The sequence below is a fragment of the Salmo trutta genome, chromosome 9, assembly GCF_901001165.1.
Source record: "Salmo trutta chromosome 9, fSalTru1.1, whole genome shotgun sequence".
NCBI lineage: Eukaryota > Metazoa > Chordata > Actinopteri > Salmoniformes > Salmonidae > Salmo > Salmo trutta.
This window is the reverse complement of record NC_042965.1, coordinates 49,211,995-49,227,963: the sequence shown is the minus strand read 5'-3', so window position 1 is coordinate 49,227,963 and position 15,969 is coordinate 49,211,995. Positions and strand designations below refer to the sequence as shown.

The 15,969-nt window shown below is 40.7% G+C and overlaps 1 protein-coding gene across 1 annotated transcript in view; it reads right to left on the bottom strand.

Moving 5' to 3' along the window:
* Nucleotides 1–15,969, bottom strand: part of adamts3 (ADAM metallopeptidase with thrombospondin type 1 motif, 3) — a 353,285-nt gene that overhangs the window by 125,428 nt on the left and 211,888 nt on the right. The window contains exons 5-6 of the mRNA XM_029763911.1: nucleotides 5,442–5,598; nucleotides 1,829–2,067 (exon numbers count right to left, since the gene is read on the bottom strand). Coding sequence (XP_029619771.1) covers nucleotides 1,829–2,067; nucleotides 5,442–5,598 — 396 coding nt within the window. The remainder of the gene's footprint in view (nucleotides 1–1,828; nucleotides 2,068–5,441; nucleotides 5,599–15,969) is intronic.

The window sequence follows — 15,969 nt, the reverse complement described above, 5'->3', positions numbered from 1 at the left end:
CCACTTTGAAGATGCAAAATATTTTTTCTTGTGAAACAAACAAGAAATAAGTAAACTTGAGCGTGCATAACTATTCACCCCCCAAAGTCAATACTTTGTAGAGCCACCTTTTGCAGCAACTATAGCTGCAAGTCTCTTGGGATATGTCTCTATAAGCTTGGCACATCTAGCCACTGGGATTTTTGCCCATTCTTCAAGGAAAAACTGTTCCAGCTCCTTCAAGTTGGATGGCTTCCTGTTGGTGTACAGCGATCTTTAAGTCATACCACAGATTCTCAATTGGATTGAGGTCTGGGCCATTCCAAGACATTTAAATGTTTCCCCTTAAACCACTTGAGTGTTGCTTTAGCAGTATGCTTAGGGTCATTGTCCTGCTGGAAGATGAACCTCCCTCCCAGTCTCAAATCTCTGGAAGACTGAAACAGGTTTCCCTCACGAATGTCCCTGTATTTAGTGCCATCCATCATTCCTTCAATTCTGACCAGTTTCCCAGTCCCTGCCAATGAAAAACATCCCCACAGCATGATGCTGCCACCACCATGCTTCACTGTGGAGATGGCCGTGGAGATGGTAATCTCGGGTTGATGAGAGGTGTTGGGTTTGTGCCAGACATAGCATTTTGCTTGATGGCCAAAAAGATCACTTTTAGTCTCATCTGACCAGAGTACCTTCTTCCATATGTTTGAGGAGTCTCCCCTATGTCTTTTGGCGAACACCAAACGTGTTTGTTTCTTTTTTTCTTTAAGCAATGTTTTTTTTCTGGCCACTCTTCTGTAAAGCCCAGCTCTGTGGAGTGTACGACTTAAAGTGGCTCTGTGGAGTGTACGGCTTAAAGTGGCCCTATGGACAGATAATCCAATCTCTGCTGTGGAGCTTTGCAGCTCCTTCAGGGTTTTCTTTGGTCTCTTTGTTGCCTCTCTGATTAATGCCCTCCTTGCCTGGTCCATGAGTTTTGGTGGGCTGCCCTGTCTTGGCAGGTTTGTTGTGGTGCCATGTTCTTTCCATTTTTTAATAATGGATTTAATGGTGTTCCGTGGGATGTTCAATGTTTTGTATATGTTTCTATAACCCAACCCTGATCTGTACTTCACAACTTTGTCCCTGACCTGTTTGGAGAGCTCCTTGGTCTTCATGGTGCCGCTTGCTTTGTGGTGCCGCTTGCTCAGTGGTGTTGCAGACTGGGGCCTTTCAGAACAGGTGTATATATACTGAGATCATGTGACAGATCATGTGACACTTAGATTGCACACAGGTGGACTTTATTTAATTAATTATGTGACTTCTGAAGGTAATTGGGGCGGCAGGTAGCCTAGTGGTTGGAGTGTTGGGCAAGTAACCGAAAGGTTGCAAGATCGAATCCCCAAGCTGACAAGGTACAAAATCTGTTGTTCTGCCTCTGAACAAGGCAGTTAACCCACTGTTCCTAGGCCATCATTGAAAATAAGAATTTGTTCTTCACTGATCTGCCTAGTTAAATAAAGGTAAAAAATAATTGGTTGCACCAAATCTTATTTAGGGGCCTCATAGCAAAGGGGGTGAATACATATGCACGCACCACTTTTCAGTTTTACATTTTCTTTTTTTTAAACAAGTTATTTTTTTCATTTCACTTCACCAATTTGGACTATTTTGTGTATGTCCATTACATGAAATCCAAATAAAAATACATTTAAACCACAGGTTGTAATGTACCAGAATAGGAAAAACACCAAGGGGGTGAATACTTTTGCAAGGCACTGTACACAGAGCTAAATGTATCAGGAGGAGAAAGTAAAGAGAAGTGACAAACAATGAGGGTTAGAGTTAGATAAGAGAAGAAGTGACTTACAATGTTCATGAGGGTCAGCAGGTAGTTCTGCACATGCTCCTTGCCGTGGAAACGCACCACGGAGTAGTCGACACCCAGGAGAACTTCAATGTTGTAGTCGTCATCTCCGGCGTGGCGGCGCTTCCTCACCGCCTGGTTCACCTGCCGGGACACCTGGTCTAGAATACCTGGGACACCTGGCAGGGACAACTGGTCTAGAATCCCTGGGACACCTGGCAGGGACAGCTCTATTTCTGGTTCTGGAAAGGAAGGATGAACAGACAGTTAGCTGTAAACTTTTCACTGACCGCTAACTTTTAAGTTAAGTTGTTAAGTTTTTATTTAGGTGGTTAGCTAGTTGACAGCTAACTTTCATTTGGGTGGTTAGCTAGCCAACAGCTATGTCTTAACTTTAGATTTTAGATAGCTGTGTTTGTGTATAGAGGTGTTCTTGGAGACCCCTCCGGCTAGAATGCAGTATTTATTCTAGATTATAACAACATTTTCCAGAAACCTAAACTCTCATAGGTAGTCGCCTGGGAATGATGTGATAAATCAGTCAGCAATCAACATCCCCTCTAGGTTGCAGCAAATTTGACACTGATATTGGAATGCGATAACAACTATGTTCAAAATTGAAAAGAAGATACATCAGTTCCATCTTACAATGTCTTCAGAACATGTAAAAATGTGATACATTGGTTATAAATCTCATTTTATATTGAAATAAAGTGTTTAGGTTGTTAGCCAGAAAGTAAGCAATGTAAGGTAGGCTACATTGTTATATAACGTTATAACTAGCTATCTAATGTGAGCTAACGGCCTTCCCGTGAATTTCTCTGCCTGATAAAAGATTGGATTTCAATCTGACGAAAGCTAGCAAACTAAGTTGGTAGCTATATTAGCTAGCTATCACACTTGTGGAAAAAAAAGTTAAACAATACATTTTGATTTTCAAAGCGTTGCATTCACGGAAAATAGCTTGGCTTGGCTTGCTTGATAACATTAGTCCTTTGCCCTTTTGACTCCAATACTTGGTATGGCCCCTTGCATTCTCAAAAACAAGCTGGTAGTTGTCCTTCGCGAGCTAGCTACCTAGTTAGACTCGCTAGCTAGCTAGCTAGATATGTTTTTAAAACATGTTGGCATTGGGCAATCTGCAGGACCCAGGCATAGACCACAAGTACTGTCATGCAACATACAGACAATATGCTGTTTGGCAGTATTGAGCCCTGGGACGAGGGAAAGGAGTGGTGTACCCAAGCTGCTGTGTCAATATGATGTTTGGCATTATGGAGCCTTTGGACAAGGGAAAGGAGTGGTGATCCCAAGCTGTTGTGTCAATATGTTAATAGCAGTGTGGAGCCCTGGGATGAGGAAACAGAGTGGTGATCCCTAGCTGTTGTGTCAATATGTTAATAGCAGTGTGGAGCCCTTGGAGGAGGGAACACAGTGGTGATCCCAAGCTGTTGTGACAGTATGTTGATGGGAGTATGGAGTCCTGGGATGAGGAAACACAGTGGTGATCCCTAGCTGTTGTGTAAATATGTTGATGGCATTATAGAGCCATAGGACATGGAAACAGAGTGATTATCCCTTGATGTTGTGAAAATATGCTGATGCCAGTAAGGAGCACTGTGACGAGGGAACAGAGTGGGGATCACTAGCTGTTGTGACAATATATTGTTTGGCAGTATGGAGCACTGGGACGAGGGAACAGAGTGGTGATCGATAGCTGTTGTGACAATATGATGTTTGGTAGTATTCCATCTACATGGAATAGTAGGCTGGTTAACCTCTCACAACAACCTACATGGAATAGTAGACTGGCTAACCAATCACTTACCAACACCCATCTACATGGAATAGTAGGCTGGTTAACCACTCACAACCATCAACATGGAATAGTAGGCTGGTTAACCTCTCACACCCATCAACATGGAATAGTAGGCTGGTTAACCTCTCACAACAACCTACATGGAATAGTAGGCTGGCTAACCAATCACACCATCTACATGGAATAGTAGGCTGGCTAACCACTCACAACCATCAACATGGAATAGTAAACTGGCTAAACACTCACAACCATCAACATGGAATAGTAGGCTGGTTAACCTCTCACACCCATCAACATGGAATAGTAGGCTGGTTAACCTCTCACAACAACCTACATGGAATAGTAGGCTGGCTAACCACTCACAACCATCAACATGGAATAGTAGGCTGGCTAAACACACAACCATCAACATGGAATAGTAGGCTGGTTAACCTCTCACACCCATCAACATGGAATAGTAGGCTGGTTAACCACTCACACCCATCAACATGGAATAGTAGGCTGGCTAACCACACAGGGGCTATGTGTGGTTAGCGAAATATTCATGGTCCAAACATACCAAGACAGTCGTGAAGAGGGCACGACAAAACCTTTTCCCCCTCAGGAGACTGAAAAGATTTGGCATGAGCTCCCAGATCCCCAAAAGGTTCTACAGCTGCACCATCGAGAGCATCCTGACCGGTTGCATCAGCGCCTGGTATGGCAACTGCTCGGCATCTGACCGTAAAGAGCTACAGAGCGTAGTGCGAAAGGCCCAGTACATCACTGGGGCCAAGCTTCCTGCCATCCAGGACCTATACAATAGGCGGTGTCAGAGGAAAGCCCATAAAATTGTCAGAGACTCCAGTCACCCAAGTTATAGACTGTTTTCTCTGCTACCGCACGGCAAGCGGTACCGGACCGCCAAGTCTACGACCAAAAGGTTCTTCAACAGCTTCTACCTCCAAGCCATAAGACTGCTGAACAATTAATTAAATGGAATAGTAGGCTGGCTAACCACTCAAACCACCTACATGGAATAGTAGGCTGGCTAACCACTCACACCCATCTACATGGAACAATAGGCTGGCTAACCACTCACACCCATCTACATGGAATAGTAGGCTGGCTAACCACTCAAACCACCTACATGGAATAGTAGGCTGGTTAACCACTCACACCCACCTACATGGAACAGTAGGCTGGCTAACCACTCACACCCATCTACATGGAACAATAGGCTGGCTAAGCACTCACACCCATCTACATGGACTAGTAGGCTGGTTAACCTCTCACACCCATCTACATGGAACAGTAGGCTGGCTAACCACTCACACCCATCTACATGGAACAGTAGGCTGGCTAACCACTCACACCCATCTACATGGAACAATAGGCTGGCTAACCACTCACACCCATCTACATGGACTAGTAGGCTGCCAATCCAATCACACCCATCTCAATGGAAAAGTAGTCTATCTACATGGAATAGTAGGCTGGCTAACCACTCACACCCATCTACATGGACTAGTAGGCTGCCAATCCAATCACACCCATCTCAATGGAAAAGTAGTCTATCTACATGGAATAGTAGGCTGGCTAACCACTCACACCCACCTGCATTAAAAATCTGCCGTGTCCACCTACAATAGTCATTTACAACATTAACAATGTCTACACTATATTTCTGATCAATTTGATGTTATTTTAATGGACCAACAAATTGTGTTTCTTTCAAAATCAAGGAAATTGCTAAGTGACCCCAAACTTTTGAATGGTAGTATATATATATCACACACAACCATACACACAGTTCACCTTCCAGCTGGTAGTCCAGTGAGATGTCAGAGGGGGCCTGTAGAACAGCAGATCTCCTGTAGACAACATGGACTCTGCCCTGGTCCTCATGTTCCTGAGTCCCTCTCTCCAACGGCTCAATGAAGTACTCATCTGAGTCTGTCCGGATCATACCAGCCTGAAGAGAGAGCGGGAAAACAGTCAGAGAGAATCTATATATGGCCAAATGGGTGATTCTTCAGAAGTAATGCAAATTGGGAATGGAAAGAAAAGGGATATCTAGTCATTTGCACAACTGAATGCATTCAACTGAAAAGTGTTTAACGCATTTAACACAACCCCTTTGAATATGAGGTGCAGGAGGCTGCCTTAATCGACGTCAATGTCATCGGCGCCCGGGGAGCAGTTGTTGTTGTTGGGGGTTAACTGCCTTGCTTAAGTGAAGAACGGCAGATTTTTCTACCATGCCAGCTCAGGGATTTGAAACAGCGACCTTTTACTGATCCAACGCTCTTAAAAGTGCTAGTCTACCACAATTGCAATCCCACCTCAAAAACAACAATTTACAAAAACAGTTACGTCTCCAAACTTGGGACATTTATTTACATCATGATTTGTTCTAATTCAATCCAAGGCGATAACAAGCATATTGTAAAATTAATATAGTACAAATTCATTGTTCATACACCTATTTCTATTGCGAGGTGGCTGTCCCAAACCCTGACAGCATATACACAATCACTCACACACACTTCAATAGACAATCCCACACAAAATCCACACACATTCAAGTACACTACATACGCACACACTTTACACACACTTTTACACTCATCATCTGCTGCTGCTAATGGGTTCTTTACTTTACTTGTATTATTATCTATCCTGATGCCTAGGCACTTTACCCTGCCTTCATGGACATATCTACCTAATTATTATCTATCCTGATGCCTAGTGACTTTACACTGCCTTCATGTACATGTCTACCTCAAATACCTTATTATTATCGATCCTGACGCCTAGTCACTTTACCCTGCCTTCATGGACATTGCTACCTCAAAGACCTTATTATTATCTATCCTGATGCCTAGTCAGTTTACCCAGCCTTCATTTAAAATATCTACCTCAAATACCTTATTATTATCTATCCTGATGTCTAGTCACTTTAACCTGCCTTCATGTACATATCTACCTCAAATACCTTATTATTATCTATCCTTACGCCTGGTCACTGTACCCTGCCTTCATGTACATATCTACCTCAAATACCTTATTATTATCTATCCTGATGCTTAGTCACTTTAGCCTGCCTTCATGTACATGTCTACCTCAAATACCTTATTATTATCGATCCTGACGCCTAGTCACTTTACCCTGCCTTCATGGACATATCTACCTCAAATACCTTATTATTATCTATCCTGATGCCTAGTCACTTTACCCTGCCTTCATGGACATATCTACCTCAAATACCTTATTATTATCTATCCTGATGCCTAGTCACTTTACCCTGCCTTCATGTACATATCTACCTCAAATACCTTATTATTATCTATCCTGATGTCTAGTCACTTTACCCTGCCTTCATGTACATATCTACCTCAAATACCTTATTATTATCTATCCTTACGCCTGGTCACTGTACCCTGCCTTCATGGACATATCTACCTCAAATACCTCATTATTATCTATCCTGATGCCTAGTCACTTTACCCTGCCTTCATGTACATATCTACCTCAAATACCTTATTACTATCTATCCTGACGTCTAGTCACTTTACCCTGCCTTCATGGACATATCTACCTCAAATACCTTATTATTATCTATCCTAATGCCTAGTCACTTTACCCTGCCGTCATTAACATATCTACGTCAAATACCTTATTATTATCTATCCTGACGCCTAGTCACTTTACCCTGCCTTCATGTACATATCTACCTCATTATTATCTATCCTGATGCCTAGTCATGTACCTTGCCTTCATGTACATATCTACCTCAAATACCTTATTATTATCTATCCTGATGCCTAGTCACTGTACCCTGCCTTCATGTACATATCTACCTCAAATACCTCATTATTATATATCCTGATGCCTAGTCACTGTACCCTGCCTTCATGGACATATCTACCTCAAATACCTCAATATTATCTATCCTGACGCCTAGTCACTTTACCCTGCCTTCATGTACATATCTACCTCAAATACCTAATTATTATCTATCCTGACGCCTAGTCACTTTACCCTGCCTTCATGTACATATCTACCTCATACCTTATTATTATCTATCCTGACGCCTAGTCACTTTACCCTGCCTTCATGTACATATCTACCTCATTATTATCTATCCTGATGCCTAGTCACTGTACCCTGCCTTCATGTACATATCTACCTCAAATACCTCATTATTATCTATCCTGACGCCTAGTCACTGTACCCTGCCTTCATGTACATATCTACCTCAAATACCTCATTATTATCTATCCTGATGCCTAGTCACTGTACCCTGCCTTCATGGACATATCTACCTCATTATTATCTATCCTGATGCCTAGTCACTGTACCCTGCCTTCACGTACATATCTACCTCAAATACCTCATTATTATCTATCCTGACGCCTAGTCACTTTACCCTGCCTTCATGTACATATCTACCTCAAATACCTTATTATTATCTATCCTGATGCCTAGTCACTTTACCGTGCCTTCATGGACATATCTTACTCATTATTATCTATCCTGATGCCTAGTCACTGTACCCTGCCTTCATGGACATATCTACCTCAAATACCTCATTATTATCTATCCTGACGCCTAGTCACTTTACCCTGCCTTCATGTACATATCTACCTCAAATACCTAATTATTATCTATCCTGACGCCTAGTCACTTTATCCTGCCTTCATGTACATATCTACCTCATACCTTATTATTATCTATCCTGACGCCTAGTCACTTTACCCTGCCTTCATGTACATATCTACCTCATTATTATCTATCCTGATGCCTAGTCACTGTACCCTGCCTTGTACATATCTACCTCAAATACCTCATTATTATCTATCCTGACGCCTAGTCACTGTACCCTGCCTTCATGGACATATCTACCTCAAATACCTTATTATTATCTATCCTGATGCCTAGTCACTTTACCCTGCCTTCATGTACATATCTACCTCAAATACCTTATTATTATCTATCCTGATGCCTAGTCGCTTTACCCTGCCTTCATGTACATATCTACCTCAAATAACTTATTATTATTTATCCTTCCGCCTAGTCACTTTAGCCTGCCTTCATGTACATATCTACCTCATACCTTATTATTATCTATCCTGACGCCTAGTCACTTTACCCTGCCTTCATGTACATATCTACCACATTATTATCTATCCTAATGCCTAGTCACTGTACCCTGCCTTCATGTACATATCTACCTCAAATACCTCATTATTATCTATCCTGATGCCTAGTCACTGTACCCTGCCTTCATGGACATATCTACCTCATTATTATCTATCCTGATGCCTAGTCACTGTACCCTGCCTTCATGTACATATCTACCTCAAATACCTCATTATTATCTATCCTGACGCCTAGTCACTTTACCCTGCCTTCATGTACATATCTACCTCAAATACCTTATTATTATCTATCCTGATGCCTAGTCACTTTACCCTGCCTTCATGTACATATCTACCTCATACCTTATTATTATCTATCCTGACACCTAGTCACTTTACCCTGCCTTCATGTACATATCTACCTCATTATTATCTATCCTGATGCCTAGTCACTGTACCCTGCCTTCATGGACATATCTACCTCAAATACCTTATTATTATCTATCCTGATGCCTAGTCACTTTACACTGCCTTCATGTACATATCTACCTCAAATACCTTATTATTATCTATCCTGATGCCTAGTCGCTTTACCCTGCCTTCATGTACATATCTACCTCAAATAACTTATTATTATCTATCCTTACACCTAGTCACTTTACCCTGCCTTCATGTACATATCTACCTCAAATACCTTATTATTATCTATCCTGATGCCTAGTCACTTTACCCTGCCTTCGTGTACCCATCTACCTCAAATACCTTATTATTATCTATCCTGATGCCTAGTCACTTTACCCTGCCTTCATGTACATATCTACCTCAAATACCTTTTTATTATCTATCCTGACGCCTAGTCACTGTACCCTGCCTTCATGTACATATCTACCTCAAATACCTTATTATTATCTATCCTTACGCCTGGTCACTTTACCCTGCCTTCATGTACATATCTACCTCATACCTTATTATCTATCCTGATGCCTAGTCACTTTACCCTGCCTTCATGTACATATCTACCTCAAATACCTTATTATTATCTATCCTGACGCCTAGTCACTTTACCCTGCCTTCATGTACATATCTACCTCAAATACCATATTATTATCTATCCTGACGCCTAGTCACTTTACCCTGCCTTAATGTACATATCTACCTCAAATACCTTATTATTATCTATCCTGATGCCTAGTCACTTTACCCTGCCTTCATGGAATATCTACCTCAAATACCTTATTATTATCTATCCTGATGCCTAGTAACTTTACCGTGCCTTCATGGACATATCTTCCTCATTATTATCTATCCTGATGCCTAGTCACTGTACCCTGCCTTCATGTACATATCTACCTCAAATACCTTATTATTATCTATCTTGACACCTAGTCACTTTACCCTGCCTTCATGTACATATCGACGTCAAATACCTTATTATTATCTATCCTGACGCCTAGTCACTTTACACTGCCTTCATGGACATATCTACCTCAAATACCTTATTATTATCTATCCTGACGCCTAGTCACTTTACCCTGCCTTCATGGACATATCTACCTCAAATACCTTATTATTATCTATCCTGATGCCTAGTGTACCCTGCCTTCATGGACATTTCTAAATCAAATACCTTATTATTATCTATCCTGATGCCTAGTCGCTTTACCCTGCCTTCATGTACATATCTACCTCAAATACCTTATTATTATCTATCCTTACGCCTGGTCACTGTACCCTGCCTTCATGTACATATCTACCTCAAATACCTTATTATTATCTATCCTGATGCCTAGTCACTTTAGCCTGCCTTCATGTACATGTCTCCCTCAAATACCTTATTATTATCGATCCTGACGCCTAGTCACTTTACCCTGCCTTCATGGACATATCTACCTCAAATACCTTATTATTATCTATCCTGATGCCTAGTCACTTTACCCTGCCTTCATGTACATATCTACCTCAAATACCTTATTATTATCTATCCTGATGTCTAGTCACTTTACCCTGCCTTCATGTACATATCTACCTCAAATACCTTATTATTATCTATCCTTACGCCTGGTCACTGTACCCTGCCTTCATGGACATATCTACCTCAAATACCTCATTATTATCTATCCTGATGCCTAGTCACTTTACCCTGCCTTCATGTACATATCTACCTCAAATACCATATTACTATCTATCCTGACGCCTAGTCACTTTACCCTGCCTTCATGGACATATCTACCTCAAATACCTTATTATTATCTATCCTAATGCCTATTCACTTTACACTGCCGTCATTAACATATCTACGTCAAATACCTTATTATTATCTATCCTGACGCCTAGTCACTTTACCCTGCCTTCATGTACATATCTACCTCATTATTATCTATCCTGATGCCTAGTCATGTACCCTGCCTTCATGTACATATCTACCTCAAATACCTTATTATTATCTATCCTTACGCCTGGTCACTGTACCCTGCCTTCATGTACATATCTACCTCAAATACCTCATTATTATCTATCCTGATGCCTAGTCACTTTACCCTGCGTTCAGTACATATCTACCTCAAATACCTTATTATTATCTATCCTGACGCCTAGTCACTTTAACCTGCCTTCATGTACATATCTACCTCAAATACCTTATTATTATCTATCCTGACGCCTAGTCACTTTACCCTGCCTTCATGTACATATCTACCTCAAACCTTATTATTATCTATCCTGACGCCTAGTCACTTAACCCTGCCTTCATGTACATATCTACCTCATTATTATCTATCCTGATGCCTAGTCACTGTACCCTGCCTTCATGTACATATCTACCTCAAATACCTCATTATTATCTATCCTGATGCCTAGTCACTTTACCCTGCCTTCATGTACATATCTACCTCAAATAACATATTATTATCTATCCTGATGCCTAGTCGCTTTACCCTGCCTTCATGTACATATCTACCTCAAATACCTCATTATTATCTATCCTGATGCCTAGTCACTGTACCCTGCCTTCATGGACATATCTACCTCATTATTATCTATCCTGATGCCTAGTCACTGTACCCTGCCTTCATGTACATATCTACCTCAAATACCTCATTATTATCTATCCTGACGCCTAGTCACTTTATCCTGCCTTCATGTACATATCGACCTCAAATACCTTATTATTATCTATCCTGACGCCTAGTCACTTTACCCTGCCTTCATGTACATATCTACCTCATACCTTATTATTATCTATCCTGACGCCTAGTCACTTTACCCTGCCTTCATGTACATATCTACCTCATTATTATCTATCCTGATGCCTAGTCACTGTACCCTGCCTTCATGTACTTATCTACCTCAAATACCTCATTATTATCTATCCTGACGCCTAGTCACTGTACCCTGCCTTCATGGACATATCTACCTCAAATACCTTATTATTATCTATCCTGATGCCTAGTCACTTTACCCTGCCTTCATGTACATATCTACCTCAAATACCTTATTATTATCTATCCTGATGCCTAGTCGCTTTACCCTGCCTTCATGTACATATCTACCTCAAATAACTTATTATTATTTATCCTTCCGCCTAGTCACTTTACCCTGCCTTCATGTACATATCTACCTCATACCTTATTATTATCTATCCTGACGCCTAGTCACTTTACCCTGCCTTCATGTACATATCTACCACATTATTATCTATCCTGATGCCTAGTCACTGTACCCTGCCTTCATGTACATATCTACCTCAAATACCTCATTATTATCTATCCTGATGCCTAGTCACTGTACCCTGCCTTCATGGACATATCTACCTCATTATTATCTATCCTGATGCCTAGTCACTGTACCCTGCCTTCATGTACATATCTACCTCAAATACCTCATTATTATCTATCCTGACGCCTAGTCACTTTACCCTGCCTTCATGTACATATCTACCTCAAATACCTTATTATTATCTATCCTGATGCCTAGTCACTTTACCCTGCCTTCATGTACATATCTACCTCATACCTTATTATTATCTATCCTGACGCCTAGTCACTTTACCCTGCCTTCATGTACATATCTACCTCATTATTATCTATCCTGATGCCTAGTCACTGTACCCTGCCTTCATGGACATATCTACCTCAAATACCTTATTATTATCTATCCTGATGCCTAGTCACTTTACACTGCCTTCATGTACATATCTACCTCAAATACCTTATTATTATCTATTCTGATGCCTAGTCGCTTTACCCTGCCTTCATGTACATATCTACCTCAAATAACTTATTATTATCTATCCTTACACCTAGTCACTTTACCCTGCCTTCATGTACATATCTACCTCAAATACCTTATTATTATCTATCCTGATGCCTAGTCACTTTACCCTGCCTTCGTGTACCCATCTACCTCAAATACCTTATTATTATCTATCCTGATGCCTAGTCACTTTACCCTGCCTTCATGTACATATCTACCTCAAATACCTTATTATTATCTATCCTGACGCCTAGTCACTTTACCCTGCCTTCATGTACATATCTACCTCAAATACCTTATTATTATCTATCCTTACGCCTGGTCACTTTACCCTGCCTTCATGTACATATCTACCTCATACCTTATTATCTATCCTGATGCCTAGTCACTTTACCCTGCCTTCATGTACATATCTACCTCAAATACCTTATTATTATCTATCCTGACGCCTAGTCACTTTACCCTGCCTTCATGTACATATCTACCTCAAATACCATATTATTATCTATCCTGACGCCTAGTCACTTTACCCTGCCTTAATGTACATATCTACCTCAAATACCTTATTATTATCTATCCTGATGCCTAGTCACTTTACCCTGCCTTCATGGAATATCTACCTCAAATACCTTATTATTATCTATCCTGATGCCTAGTCACTGTACCCTGCCTTCATGTACATATCTACCTCAAATACCTTATTATTATCTATCCTGACACCTAGTCACTTTACCCTGCCTTCATGTACATATCTACCTCAAATACCTCATTATTATCTATCCTGACGCCTAGTCACTGTACCCTGCCTTCATGGACATATCTACCTCAAATACCTTATTATTATCTATCCTGATGCCTAGTCACTTTACCCTGCCTTCATGTACACATCTACCTCAAATACCTTATTATTATCTATCCTGATGCCTAGTCGCTTTACCCTGCCTTCATGTACATATCTACCTCAAATACCTCATTATTATCTATCCTGATGACTAGTCACTGTACCCTGCCTTCATGGACATATCTACCTCATTATTATCTATCCTGATGCCTAGTCACTGTACCCTGCCTTCATGTACATATCTACCTCAAATACCTTATTATTATCTATCCTGACGCCTAGTCACTTTACCCTGCCTTCATGTACATATCTACCTCATACCTTATTATTATCTATCCTGACGCCTAGTCACTTTACCCTGCCTTCATGTACATATCTACCTCATACCTTATTATTATCTATCCTGACGCCTAGTCACTTTACCCTGCCTTCATGTACATATCTACCTCATTATTATCTATTCTGATGCCTAGTCACTGTACCCTGCCTTCATGTACATATCTACCTCAAATACCTCATTATTATCTATCCTGACGCCTAGTCACTGTACCCTGCCTTCATGGACATATCTACCTCAAATACCTTATTATTATCTATCCTGATGCCTAGTCACTTTACCCTGCCTTCATGTACACATCTACCTCAAATACCTTATTATTATCTATCCTGATGCCTAGTCGCTTTACCCTGCCTTCATGTACATATCTACCTCAAATACCTCATTATTATCTATCCTGATGCCTAGTCACTGTACCCTGCCTTCATGGACATATCTACCTCATTATTATCTATCCTGATGCCTAGTCACTGTACCCTGCCTTCATGTACATATCTACCTCAAATACCTCATTATTATCTATCCTGACGCCTAGTCACTTTACCCTGCCTTCATGTACATATCTACCTCAAATACCTCATTATTATCTATCCTGACGCCTAGTCACTTTACCCTGCCTTCATGTACATATCTACCTCAAATACCTTATTATTATCTATCCTGACGCCTAGTCACTTTACCCTGCCTTCATGTACATATCTACCTCATACCTTATTATTATCTATCCTGACGCCTAGTCACTTTACCCTACCTTCATGTACATATCTACCTCATTATTATCTATCCTGATGCCTAGTCACTGTACCCTGCCTTCATGTACATATCTACCTCAAATACCTCATTATTATCTATCCTGATGCCTAGTCACTGTACCCTGCCTTCATGGACATATCTACCTCAAATACCTTATTATTATCTATCCTGATGCCTAGTCACTTTACCCTGCCTTCATGTACATATCTACCTCAAATACCTTATTATTATCTATCCTGATGCCTAGTCGCTTTACCCTGCCTTCATGTACATATCTACCTCAAATAACTTATTATTATCTATCCTTACACCTAGTCACTTTACCCTGCCTTCATGTACATATCTACCTCAAATACATTATTATTATCTATCCTGATGCCTAGTCACTTTACCCTGCCTTCGTGTACCCATCTACCTCAAATACCTTATTATTATCTATCCTGATGCCTAGTCACTGTACCCTGCCTTCATGTACATATCTACCTCAAATACCTTATTATTATCTATCCTGACGCCTAGTCACTTTACCCTGCCTTCATGTACATATCTACCTCATACCTTATTATTATCTATCCTGACGCCTAGTCACTTTACCCTGCCTTCATGTACATATCTACCTCATTATTATCTATCCTGATGCCTAGTCACTGTACCCTGCCTTCATGTACATATCTACCTCAAATACCTCATTATTATCTATCCTGATGCCTAGTCACTGTACCCTGCCTTCATGGACATATCTACCTCAAATACCTTATTATTATCTATCCTGATGCCTAGTCACTTTACCCTGCCTTCATGTACATATCTACCTCATTATTATCTATCCTGATGCCTAGTCGCTTTACCCTGCCTTCGTGTACCCATCTACCTCAAATACCTTATTATTATCTATCCTGATGCCTAGTCACTGTACCCTGCCTTAATGTACATATCTACCTCAAATACCTTATTATAATCTATCCTGACGCCTAGTCACTTTACCCTGCCTTCATGTACATATCTACCTCAAATAACATA